At 34.7% G+C, this 13,317-nt stretch overlaps 1 protein-coding gene and 3 long non-coding RNA genes across 6 annotated transcripts; all 4 read left to right on the forward strand.

Annotated features, from left to right (window-relative positions):
• The first annotated feature begins 534 nt into the window (after positions 1 to 534).
• On the forward strand, positions 535 to 3,546 carry LOC145563623 (uncharacterized). 2 transcript variants are annotated; one of them, XR_014094570.1, is made up of 4 exons: positions 535 to 663; positions 1,144 to 1,223; positions 2,229 to 2,295; positions 3,243 to 3,546. It is a non-coding gene; the product is annotated as an uncharacterized LOC145563623 (long non-coding RNA). The 2 variants fall into 2 exon arrangements; XR_014094569.1 differs by lacking the exon at positions 2,229 to 2,295.
• A 130-nt stretch (positions 3,547 to 3,676) lies between these two features.
• Positions 3,677 to 5,274, forward strand: LOC145563624 (uncharacterized). Its single transcript, XM_081624063.1, has 4 exons — positions 3,677 to 3,732; positions 3,856 to 4,009; positions 4,311 to 4,746; positions 4,849 to 5,274. Exons 1-4 carry the CDS (start codon positions 3,681 to 3,683, stop codon positions 4,996 to 4,998), a joined length of 792 nt encoding a protein of 263 aa, XP_081480189.1. The 5' UTR covers positions 3,677 to 3,680; the 3' UTR covers positions 4,999 to 5,274.
• Positions 5,275 to 5,430: 156 nt separating this feature from the next.
• Positions 5,431 to 8,095, forward strand: LOC145563625 (uncharacterized). 2 transcript variants are annotated; one of them, XR_014094572.1, is made up of 4 exons: positions 5,431 to 5,664; positions 5,748 to 5,832; positions 7,018 to 7,530; positions 7,607 to 8,095. It is a non-coding gene; the product is annotated as an uncharacterized LOC145563625 (long non-coding RNA). The 2 variants fall into 2 exon arrangements; XR_014094571.1 differs by having other exon boundaries at positions 5,431 to 5,832.
• A 4,438-nt stretch (positions 8,096 to 12,533) lies between these two features.
• Positions 12,534 to 13,091, forward strand: LOC145563626 (uncharacterized). Its single transcript, XR_014094573.1, has 3 exons — positions 12,534 to 12,672; positions 12,824 to 12,896; positions 13,015 to 13,091. It is a non-coding gene; the product is annotated as an uncharacterized LOC145563626 (long non-coding RNA).
• The last annotated feature ends 226 nt before the right edge of the window (positions 13,092 to 13,317 follow it).

Below are 13,317 nucleotides of genomic sequence, written 5' to 3' on the forward strand. Positions count from 1 at the left end.
AGTTCTATACTCAGAAAATGGAGGCACCGTTTAAGCACTTAGTTTGTAACTAATAGTCTTATTTGTTATACATTTTACTAGAGCTTCTTATTGTAGTCATCATATATAATACACATCTTGTAAAACCTTGTTATATGCTAGCTTTATGACAATTTACTCATAGCTTTCTTGATGTTTCTAACTTAAGTTTCCGCACGATACATGTATTAAGCCCAACCAGTTGCGGACTTACACGTGTGCACACTGAGTGACTCAGTGCCAAAAAAAAAAAAATTTAAAAAAAAAGGAAAAAAAAAACAAAAAACAAGAGAAAACGGCCAAAGGCCCAAAACGCGTGAAATTGAAACGAAAACCTCAAAACCCTAATTCCCTCTCTCAAATCAGCCGCTACAGCACTACTTGCCTACTTCGTCGGCGACGGCAACCACGCTGGAGGCCGGAGCAGCCAACATTCAGTGACTCAGTCAGTCGTTCGACGCACGACGCTAACAAGTAACAACTCGACTTCAAAAGCCCAACTCGACTGCTGTCCTTCAAGGCTTCAACTCGACCGCTGCGCTGCCACCGAGCAGGCGAGCAGTCGTCAGTCGAGCACGGAGCACCGACTCACCGAGCCACCGTCAATTGAGCTTTGAGCAAGCATCCAAGCAGTGAAGCAGCAAGGTATTTATACTTTATAAGTTTTAATTTGTTTTGTTAATTATAATTTTGTATAATTTTAGTCATTTGATTGATTAAATTGAAATGAATTGATGATTTGTGGTTCATTATTGATTTATTGTGTAAATTACTTAATTAATTATATTTTTAATTTCAGTCATTTATTGATTTATAAATTATAATTTCATAGAATTATAGTCTTGAAAATTTGTAATTGACTGTTAGTTTGTTGTAATGTTGTTCATTGTCAATTTGTCACATTGTGGATTTGTCATTTGTGGTGTTGAATTGTTGAAAACTTGAAATGCAGAATTGTTGAGTAGTCTTGAGTACTATTGGTACTTTGTAGTCGCCCAACACATTGTGGTTGTACTTTAAATTATATAACTTGGTGTTCAAGGAATTAAATTAGTCATTTCCCCTTCCTCTCTATTCAAACTTTTTTTCTCGGATTGTCTAATTATAGACTCTCTTGTTTTAGAGAACTATTGATGCTGAACTCTCTTCTGCCCGATTGCTCCTGGAATCTCTTACTTAATTCATCAAATACTTCTTCACTTTAGGTAAGAAATTCCTCTTTCACATTTGTTCATAATAAAAACATATATGACATATGTCTTCTCAACTTTTGCGGTTTCATATTTTCTTTCTGGGTTATATAATAATACGAACTTGTGTTTAGTTGAAATTTGTTCATCAATTCTTCGTTATCATGGTATTTCCTTTGCAAGTATTTTCCTGGTAATTAACCCTCATATACAAGTTGAATTGCACTACCTGATATTTCATATGCATGAAATTTATTGAGTATTCTAAGGAACCTCCCTTGAATGTCAGTGACGATCAATGCCATGTATGAAATGTAAAATGGTTAGTTGGTAAAGAGTAAATGAAGTCAAAAGACACATATTGTTTAAAGGGTTTTATTAGTTGTATAAGATCATATATTTTCATGTTATAGGATAGCTTGAGTGTATGTTTGATACTCTGGTTGGTTTAATAGTCAAGGATTTTTTGTACACTTTGAGGAACTCAAAGGAGATGGAAAAAAGACAATGCATGGTACTATTAACTTAGGAAGATTAGGGTGTTGTTTGGTTGCATAAAAGAAATGGGGGAAATAGAAAATCATGAGAATTTAAATATTGGGATTTTGTTTGGTTCACCACAAAACATAAAAATGTGGGAATTTCAAATTCATGGGAATTTTCAATTCTCACAAAACATGGGAATTAAATTACCAAGTGTCTCCTTGGTAACTTGAAATTTCCATGATTTGCAAATTCCTCCATGAATAACAAACAACTTTCAACAATTCATGGGATTTCTAATGTGGGAAGTTAATTCCCATAATTTGTCAAATCCCATGGGAAATTATTTCCCTTGTCAACCAAACAACCCCTAGGTGTATGGATTTTTACAGAACCATAATAATTACAAAAGCATCTAAGGAACCTCCCTTGAAGCTAAGTGACGATCGATGCCATCATTTCCACGTATGAAATGTTAAATGGTTAGTTGTTTTTTTTGCTTGAGATTGGTTAATTATAGTCTTTCTCTTATTTCAGAGAACTATTGATCGTTGTTGGAGTCTCTTACTTAATTCATCGGTTATTCTTCACTTTCTCTTTCTCGGTAAGAAGTTTGTCTTTCACATCTGTTCTTAGAAGCATATATAAGATATATCTTTTGAACTTTTGTAATTTCATATTCTTTAATAATTGTGTAACTAGCTTGTGCTAAGTTTAATTTGTTCATCAGTTCTTCTTTATCATGCATTTTCCTTTGCATGTATTTTATTCATGGATTCTGATAACTATTAAGCTTATACAGGTTGGATTGCACTACCCGATATTTCATATGCATGAAATTTGTTGAGTTTGCTAAGGAACTTCCCTTAAAGCTAAGGAAAAATTGATGCCGTGTAGGAAATGTAAAGTTTAAAGATTGTCGCGAGTAATTGAAGTCAATTAAGTCAATTGACACATATTGTTTATAGGGTTTTATAAGTTATATAAGTATTTTCATGGTAAAGGGATATCTAAGGTAAGTTTGATAGTGATGACTAGATAGAAAGATTAGGTGTATGAAACTTTTAACAACCAAAATAATTATTAGAAAAAGCATCTAATTTGAGAATTTTAATGGTTTCAGCAGTTAGACAATAAAGTGCCGAAACAATGAAAAATTCTCGAGTTAGACAATAAAGTTTGAATACAATAAAGTTAAACAATATAAATATTCCCTTATGTATTCAAACTTTATTGTCTAACTGACAATTTTTCATGGTTTCAGCAGTTGATGTCGAATTGGTCTGTCGGATTTTTCTGCAATAGTAATACTTTCCTCTTTCATTTGTGTTCTTGAGATCATGGATATGATATGTCTACTGAATTTTGCGATTTTATCTTTTGTCTTATGTATTAATTCTGTATTACCAGCTTGTGTTTAGTTTGAATTTGTACATTCACGTCAATCCTCCTTTATCATCTTTCATTAGTTTTATAAATTTATCACTGTTTTTTTTCTTGATTTGAAATGTATTAATTGGAAATAGTAATAAAGTTGTATGCATTATTTAGGTTATGGATTTTCCCGATGATTACAGAGCACAAGTCGCCGAAGATAGAATTTCCATTAGTTGTGGTGATAATGTACTACAATACAAGCAAATAAGGTTAACTGAATTGGAATCAATGGAGTCTCTCCATCATTGTTTGAGAGAAATGGAGAGCAATGAGTGGTTTCCTACTATTCTTTTTCCATTTACTTTTGAGGGTTCTAACAACCCAAATATAGTAATGGTTAAGGTAGTTGATGGCAAACCAATCTCAGAATTTGATGCGAATTGGTTTTTTCCAATCCTGAAGGTTCGCAAAGGCTTCAAGTTGGAGGACAAATTCTTCAATAATGTGCGTTTGTATGCTAGTATGGGTTTTAAAAAAGTTATATCAAATATTGTCAAGAATGTTGTAACATTTAAAGACAAAGCTTTTAGACCCATATTGGATTCTCAGCATATGTACATTGGTGAAGGCAATAAAGTTGTTTTTACTAATTATGAAAAAAGAGGTATATATTAGTACATCTTTATTTCTTTTAAATTTAATAATATAAGCTATTAAAAAAAAAGATTTAATAATATAATATAAGATTGATTGATTTTTTTCATTCATTTTGATTTTGTTTTTTTAGAAGCGCATCATGATTGGATGTTTGAAGCAACTGAGTTGTCCAAGTTTTTTAAAAGCATAGGACAATATAAGGCAAGGGGTTCAGCTACCATATATTCAGAACTGAAAGCCTTTGGTGATTGGTTGATTACAACTAGTCATAATGATATACTTGGGTGAGTAAAATGAGTTAATCATATTATTATTTATTTATATTTATATTTCCTTATTTATGTTGTATGTTAAATGATGATATAATATATGCTACGTATGCAAATTAAAGTATACATTTAATTTTTGTAAAATTTTATTATTATATAATGACCATTATGCCATGATCGGGTTAAATCGAAAGTTCATTATTGTCTATTCATTTAAAAAAAAAATATGAAAAGTTCACTGTTGAATGACATTTATATACATTTGATTTTGATTCTAAGTTTAGTTGATTTAATTGATCTTTTTGTTTGTTTACAGAGACTTTAATATGGTTTTCAAAAATGTGATTTTTTGGAATGATAGAATGAGAATCGAGTATATCATTGAATTATATGATTCTTTGGAGAGTGGTCGATGTGTAATATATCCTGATGCTGAAGATGCGTTTGCGGATGCTGAAAATTACAAGATGTCAAGGCCGACAACTAGAAATTTTCAAAATATTATTAGTAATTCAAAAAATGCAATTCTGATACATGCGCAAATACAGGCCGACAATGACTTTTTGGATAAATCTGACAAATTTTTTCAAGGATTTCGGACTACATATCCTAGCTGGCGGCGTTCAAATGTAATGGGAGCAACTCCTCATATGATTGGAGCAACTCCTCAGTTGAGATTAGAACACTTGATATTAGAGCAAGGATTGACTCGTTTACGAGACATGTATCGACACGCCTTCCAACTCACAAATGTAAGTGAATTTTACTTTTCATTTAATTATTGTTATCAATATTAAGTCTATTTAATTATAGATTTGTAACGATAGAATATATTTTTTTCCTTTATAATATAGGTACTATGTCCACTTGAAGAAGTGCAACATATGTATCAATATGTTTTTCCTATACATATGATTGCTTTTGCAAAATTGCAAGATCAGATTCAGTTTGATGCTACAAGCAATGTTCAATCATTAGGGATGCTCAAGGAAGGAGATAAATGAAAGGGACCAAGGGAGAACAACAAAGGCGGTTTAGCAAACTGGATTAGGAAAGAATTTGTCAATTTTCATCTATTCTAACCCTTTTTGTAATGGACTTGATGTGTGTTTGGGAGTAATATGTAATTGTCAAACCTTAGGAGTTAGTTGTGGTCAGTAGTATTAGAACTTAACTAATTTCGGTTGGCTTATTTTGCCTTTCATTTAGACAATGAACGAGTTTACTTATTGCGCAATTCAGTATATATGTGAAGTTGAATTCATGCTTTTGAACATCAATGAGGCTTAAATTTTGCATGAAATTAGTTACTAAGACTAGTATTATATAACTGAGTTATTGCATTCTCTTATATGGATGATGCTCAATTGGGAAAATTTCAATAAGGACTGGTTATGTGGCTCAAAAGTATTCAATATGCAGCATTCACTCACCTTGTGACGATGGCGAAGAAGTTACCAATGCTGTTAGTAATGATGCTGGCTATTAAATAAATAGGAAAAGGCAGAGTTCCTATGGAGATGATGAATAGATGGAAGATGAACCAATGGTGGTAAGGAAGTGTTCAAACCATGTCATGTAACATTTATAAATCCAGTGGAGCAATTAGTTATTGATGGTTGTGGTTTTACCAGAAAAAGCTTATACCTAGGCCTGAGTTCGATGACATGGTATGCAAAATAGTTTACATGATTTATACCTGTAATTAACATTGCTTCAAAGTCACTAAGAAAGTATAGTTTTGTGATTGCAGATTTGCAAGATAGTAACTTACAAAAGGAGTGCAAGTGAAGAAGGTAGAAAATGTTCTTTAGGTGCAGAATACTTTTACACAAATGGTAAGGTTGCTTCATCTGACTGGTTCACTGTCCACAGTTTTCAACTATCTTAGGAATTAAATTTTGCTGATTCATGATAGTCAATTACTCGTTGGACAGAATGTATTGTAATTGGTTGGCTCTCTTCCATTGCCATTGCAGGATCAGAGCTGTTAAGCCATTTAGTTTAATAGCTGTCATTTGCCAAGCTATAAATTATAAAGAATCAATCGATTGCACATTGGGAATGGTTTCATAGGCAGCAGTGGCGTGTCTTAAATGGTTTTGTATCAGTGTAGCTATGCTCTTTTGTGCACTAGGAAAATGGACATGGTGATAATCTGGGGTATTTGATCATTTTTTATGGTTTAAGAATGCTTATAAGGGATGTCTAGTCTCTGTTTCGTTCTGGAACTAACTTAAGTGGTTGTCCGTTGTTGTCAGTTTTGGACTTGATTTGGAGTGTAGTTTTTTTGGGTATGCAGGTCCACTTATGTGTCGTAACCCTTTTGATGGTGTCTGTAGACATGTAACTTTAGTTTCCAGTTGACATATCTAACCATGCGTCCATGCTCTTATCCTGCTAAAGTGTTGCTCCTTATGTTTGCTATTAACTTTTGACATCTGAGGAAGGCAGGGGGTTGCGATTGTAAAAACTGCTTTCCCAAAAAAAAAAACAAAACCATTGGTCTTGGATCCTAAGAGGTCTAAACTATTGGTTGGGTCTAGTAAGAGATTGAGGTTTATTAGAGTTCTGAACTTGGCCAAATAGAACTGTAGGGAGATCAACATGTGCCCTCTGTGCACGCCACTGACTATTATATTAGTATGCTTCATGAGGATACATTGAAATAATGCGATTTCTGATGTGATTTCGGCCTCACGTAACTCGCCTTCCTACGGGTTCCCTTGCCGATCTAGTGACACACCAACCACGCCCCTTCCCTTTCTCCGATCATAAAGCCTTCGGCTTTCTAAAGTCTCTGCATTTCATTGTATCCGGGTCATAAAGTGTTGACAGGAAAATAGGCAAAGTTGTCATTAGGAAAGGACTGTCATGGGGGGGGGGGGACTTGAGCGAGTATCACAATTTAGATGATAAGAGAAAAGCAATAGGTGCACTGTAGATCAATGTGTGCCACAAGATGATTTTGAAATTCTATTCTTAAACTGAAATTTGAATGCTTGGACATTGCTTATGGGCAGGGTGACCTTCATGAAGATTTCGTCATGTGTTGTACAGTTTATGAAGAGATGACTAGTATGGCTTTTCAACAGACTGTCAGTAGTTGAGATGTGATGAGGATAGCATGGTGGAAAGGGAATTAATGAAACCATTCTTTGGCAGGAGGTGATTTCATTTTATTTGTCTTTTATATCTGCTACAGATGGACATAACATAGAACATAAGCATGTAAGGTACAATTTCATGGCTTTGGTAATTGTAACTTATCATCCCCTTGAAGAGACCTAGTTCATGCAGGCGATATATGTAAGGTATTGCTACACCTATCTTTACTCTTGGCCTTTGAAACATTTGTGGTGAAATGCAGGCTATTAAACTTGTGCGGAAATATGTCCCTAAAAACTTGATTTTTCATTATTAATTTTGTGCAGAAATATGCTCATTACATGACCCCATTTGCAAACTATTAACTCCACAGTTTTGGCAGCATTAAGACTTTCATTGCATCTACTATGGAAAGCCCACACTATTAGGTAATAAATTTGTAGATTATATTTATTATTTGTTCGGGGTTTGGACCAACTAACCAAGTATTTACCTATGATGTAGGAAAACAAAGGTGTTGTTTGCTTGGGAGTCGAAGTTAATTCCATGGGAAATTAGGCTTCCTGGGAATTGTGGAAGTGAAGTGTTGCTTGGTTGGTTGGTTGTAGGTGTAGGAAATTTGATTTTCTGAGAATTGAGGAAGAAGGCATGCCTTTCTTTTACTGGAAATATAATGATGAGGAAGAAGAATATCTATTCAGAATTAATAAAGTTGGAAAACATACAGGATAATGCTAGATAGGTGCTGGTTGTTTGTGTTTCTTTTTTTAAATCATGCTAATTTTTTGAATTACCTTACATTTTTGTTGCTTAGATCAGCCTAAAGTTTACCTTATATTACAACTGTGATTGGATGTCTCTGATCTTATTAAACCTGTTTTTCATATTAATTTGTTTGATCTTTTCATTTTTTTATGCTTTTGTTTCTCAATTGATGGAGTATTGATATGTTTTAATCTATTTTGCAGCATCTATTTTTACGATTTCTTTATTTTATCAGGCTGCTTTTGTGTTTGATCAGGTTGATTTGGTGTTCATTGCTTCCAAGTCCAATGGTTCGATGCGATATGCTGAGATGATGCTTGACCAGTTGAGTTTGCTGGCAGCAAGATCACCATGACATTGACATATGAACTTCTGATTATCTTGACAACTTTTTTCAGACGTGACATTATGCTCCTCAATGATTGGATTAACTGAATCTTGGTGGAACAGGAATTGGAAGGCATATTAATATGTGAAATGTTCGTCTCCAAAAACTCAATGATTGGATTTTTTTTTATTCTGTGACAAAATTGTGTTGGTTAAACCTTAAATTTATGAATAATAAATGTTGATAATATGCATAAAGAGGTAATTTAGTGAATTGGTATGTCGTCAATTATATAGTAATGACACTAAAACCATTATCTAGGGTTATCTTCAGTTTTTATTTCTCTTACATAGTTACATGTACCGAAATTAATTGTTTTTTCTATCTCTCCTACGCCCAAGAACCAAACTAGTTTTGAGTGGCCTCCCAAGACCCCACTGCTATAAATCTTCAATAACAAGATAATCCAGGTCTCCTTAGATTAGACAAGTGCAATGTGTTTAGACAACTAACAAAGATGCAAGCATAGGGCTCTTCGGCTCGTAGTTTTCAACTTATATCTGAATATAATCATATCTGCTGTATGAAGTGGGCTAACTGAATTCTTTATCATTCATTCTTGTGTCTTATTAGTGTAGAAAATTTTCAAACGATCAAATTTGATCATCCTTTGCTGTCTTTGTAAATTTCTATCTGTGCAGAATAAAAGTCAGTTTGATTTTCTTCTAACTGTACCAGATTTTGTTCAGCTTTAATGATCGAATTAGAGACGCAATGCTTGGTGGTGGGCCTTTTGGACCCCCGCTTCAGCAAGGTTATGTAACTGGTTTATCTATAACTATTAAAAGTGAGAAGTTTGCAAAATGAAAGACTCCTTAGTAATAGTGTGATGACAATTTTGCCCCTCAAAAAGTACAACTACGATTTTGCCCTTGTATTGCAATTGATTTGCTTGTTGTTATAGGTGGTTTGACCTTTGTGCCCATTTTCTTTCCCAAATCTCTCCCTGCCAAATTATTTATGCATCTTTATCTTCCCTTTTTATTTTTACTTTTTTGTTGGCTTTATTCCTTACCACTCATTTCACTTTTGATCTCTGTTCCTCTCTCTCCCTTCACCTTCACCTCAATTCTCTCTCCTAATTCATGCGATCATATCTCAATCTCTTTCTCTCTCTTTTATCTCTCACTTTTCCATTCAACCGCAGTTCACGATCTCCATTGAAGCACCTTCTGATCTTTCCATCCTCCATTCACTAGCTTCCGAGGTAAGATTTATAAATTCATCGAAATCAATTTCACAATCTAGGGTTTTTCTTTGATTTAATTCTCAGTATACTCAATTTAGGGCTCTTCTGTAGTTGATTATTGAATTATTAGTTATGATTAGTTAGGTTTATAAAGATCGATTTGTGTTGCTAAAGTAGAAAATTTTGTGTTTTTCGAGTTTAATTTTCTTTTAATACACTACTATGATTTAATTTAATTGTTAATTTTGTGAATTGAATTGTATGAAATTATTCCAATTTCAGCTGTAAAATTGAATTTTTTCGAGTTATAAAATCGACTGGAAAGTTGGAGAGAGAATTATTTGAGTTTAAAGTTTGCAACTAGATTAATTGAGAATGTTATATTCAAAGGTGATTATTGTGTTTGATTTATGCTATGTTGCCTTAAATATTGTAAAAAAATTTAGGTCCAAATTTCGCAGCAACACCTTACCCACTGTCAGTTCTTTTAATGTAGGAAGGAACCATGAAAATGGACCTTTTTTCCCTGGGCCCGGGGCGGCTGCCGCTCTTGGCTTGGCTCAGGGACGGAACTGATTGCTTGCTGTTGTTTAATATCAGAGGTAGTTCTGCTGTTAGAATTGCATATAGATTTTCGTATTGTACACGAACAAGCGGCATGCAGATCTACTATCTTCAAAGCGAAGGTCTTGTGGACCGGTCATGGCAGCAAAGAAAGGGTCTAGCGGTACATGTCTAATGCTAGAGAAAATTATTGAAAGGGATTGGGTCATATTTCATATTTTTGTGGTTTTCTTCAGATGTTATTGATCGAGCTCATCTAATGCTAGAGAAAATTATTGAAAGGGATTGGGTCGGCATTCAATTTCCCTTGGGTCGTAGTGCTCCATTCTTGAAGAATGGTCTCTTGGCTGTTGAGGTACTCTCCTCTTTCAATTTTTTTCTTTGGTGGTATGGCCTTCTCTTACCCTGTTGCTCTTCCCGAGGAACGTCGTTATCTTGAGCATGCCCAGAAACATGGTCATTGATCTCCCTCCTTTTTCAGGTTATTTTGGTTTGGATTGTTTCAAATTGATTCTAAATTTTGTTGATTTTATTTTTATTGGTTTTGGAGCTGGTTATGTTGATTGGATCGGGAATCTGATCTTCAAATTATTGGGTTTTATGTTTTGATGATTTGAGATTTTTTTTTGGTGAAATGTGGCTTTTGATTTCGCATTTTCTTTTGATTGATTGGTTTATACTCGGTTATTTGGGTTATACTGTTGAATTATGTATAGTCAATTTGGGGTTTTCGCTTATTTAGGGTTTCGAGTTCATCAATTTGGGTTTCTTTTCGGTCCAACTTGTGCCATCTATTAATTTTGGGATTTTTTTTTTTTGTTTTTGAGGGTTTTGGGTACATAGAAATGTGTGAAAGCTGCAAGCTTTGTTCTGGGTTTGTGTTTTTTTTTCAACTGAATTAGTTCTGCTGATTTCTTCATATTACATCGATGCAACCATCTAATTCACCTCTTAAGTCCAGGAAACCTGAACCTTGTAGCAGTAAGGAAGACCTTTATCACTCTTGTTCTTTCAGGGAAGGCCATTTTCATCTGTCGTGAGTAGCAATAAGGAAGACCTTTATCACTCTTGTTCTTTCGGGGAAGGCCATTTTCATCTGTCGTGTGTTGAGGAAGCCTACAAATAACTCTTCGACATTACTTGCATTGGAGCGGCTTCTGGGTTTTCACTGCTCTATTGAAGTAGCTTCTCGGGTAAGATTTTCTTTCTTCTTATTAATCATCAAATTTCATTTGCAATTGAGTTGTTTGAATTGCGGAAGAAGAAAATAGTGAATCATTTTATTACAGTAGTTGTATTTGGGATTTTGGGGGGATTTAAGTGCATGGTTTGGGAATGTTTGATATTGTTAATAATTTATGAATTTGAGCCTTAAAATTTCTTCAAAATAGATTATTAGGTGGGATGCTTTACAATCGTGAATAATGGAGCAGCCAGTAGCGAAACCCAAGGACGGTGGCTGAACAATCAGAAGAATTTGAAGAAATACAGCTTGGTCCTTTTCCGAACGAAAACTTACAGGTATAATTGTCAAAATTTTCCTCATTTTTCTCTCATCAACTTGATAATTACCTCTATTTATCTGGAATTTCTTCATTTTCTATCAATTTTATCTCACCCCCATCTCTTAATCAGTTAATCCCACCCCTCTCTCTCTCCACCACCCCCGCAACTGTAACAACACCTGCAGCAACACCAACACCTGCAGTGTCGCCTGGGAAAGCCTCACGGCCTGGTGGTCGGCGGAATAGCCTTAAATCTTGAGAATGAGAATGTAGGGATTGTTGTCTTTGGTAGTGATACCGCTCGAAACGTAAGTGTTCGGAGGTACCAGGGAAGTACTCCAGCCTCGAGAAAGCGCCTTTGCTCGAGCGATCAACACCATCACCAGCACCAACCACCGCCACAGCAAGGCCCACCACCGCACCACATGCAACACTTACCACCATCACACATGCATCCTCCGCTGTAGTACAAGCAGCACCCGCCGCTTCCTCTGCAGCACCAACAGCATCCTGTAATGGACTTTCACCGGGGCCCACCTCCACCTCACTCCTCCTACTATGATGCGACATTCTTCTGCTGCTTCTACTAATCTCCCTCCCGATTTTCATCACCCTCAACAACCTCCTCAATGTAATCTCTCTTCTAAAATTGTTATATATTCGAGATTTGGGTTTGTGTTTATACAAGTGTTTTCGATTTCACTCTCAAATTGTTATCTTGTTTATACATGTGTTTTTTGTGTTTTGTTAAGGATGATGATGCTTCCGTCGGAGTTTCGATCTCTTCTGTTACGGTTAGGGCTTTTGATTGTCTTTCGATTATTTGAATTCGATTTTGTGATTTTTGGGTGTTGCTTGGATATGATTTTTGATTTTGTTATTTTATGAAATGTAGGATGTTGGAGGAAACTCTAATCATGATATTTGGAGGTCTCGAGATTCTATAGTTTTCTATGGTTGTAGCAATGGCAGCAGTAAATTCATAAGTATGTTCTTTTTCCTAGCTTGTTATTTCATTTCTTTTTATTTCATGCCGATAAATTCAGTTTCTATTATTTACAGTGTGAAGTAGTTTCCTCCTGTTTCTCTCTGAAATAGGCAGAAGGAGGAAGATGGAGCAAGGTTTGCTCGATTCGAGTTTGAGGTGAATAAAACTCAGGTAGTTCGACCTGGTTTTTGTATTTAATTTCTAGAATTTTTTTTTCCTGTTGTTGATATTTGTGTTCTGTGGATTTGATGGAATTTCACTTTGATTAATTGAGAAACAAGATCAGTTGAAGTTTTGCAATTTTTTTGTGAAATTCGAACAGATTTGTAGGTGGCTTGGCGATTTTTTTTTGGGTTTGCAGCAAGATGACGAGACTTCTTTAATGGAAGCAAGAGGTTTTTCCTGGGCTATATCTGCTAGCTACACATCTATGTGTTTTTAATTTTGATGCTTTATTGTTTTTATTATAAATTTTTTGATGACATGTACTCCACTTGACTGTATGTCTCATAGCTCAATTAAATTACCATGCTTTAGTTTCACTGCATTGCACTATTCTGGCGTTACCTAATTGCCGGGACAAAATGGGGTATGGTATGCAAATCACTAATTTTTCATCAGTTTTGTTTTTGGATTACTTTTGGATTGATTTGATTTGGTTTCCAATTTATTAGGGTTTCGTTTTTTCGGATTTATTTGATATTTCTATTGCCAAGTTTTGTTGATTTTAGGATGTTTATTGAATTTGTGGATACCTGACTGAATTGAATTATGTGAAGTATGTTATAGTGAATTTGTGATTTGTTGAGAGCATGG

The sequence above is a fragment of the Chenopodium album genome, chromosome 10 (genome assembly GCF_948465745.1).
Source record: "Chenopodium album chromosome 10, dcCheAlbu1.1, whole genome shotgun sequence".
NCBI lineage: Eukaryota > Viridiplantae > Streptophyta > Magnoliopsida > Caryophyllales > Amaranthaceae > Chenopodium > Chenopodium album.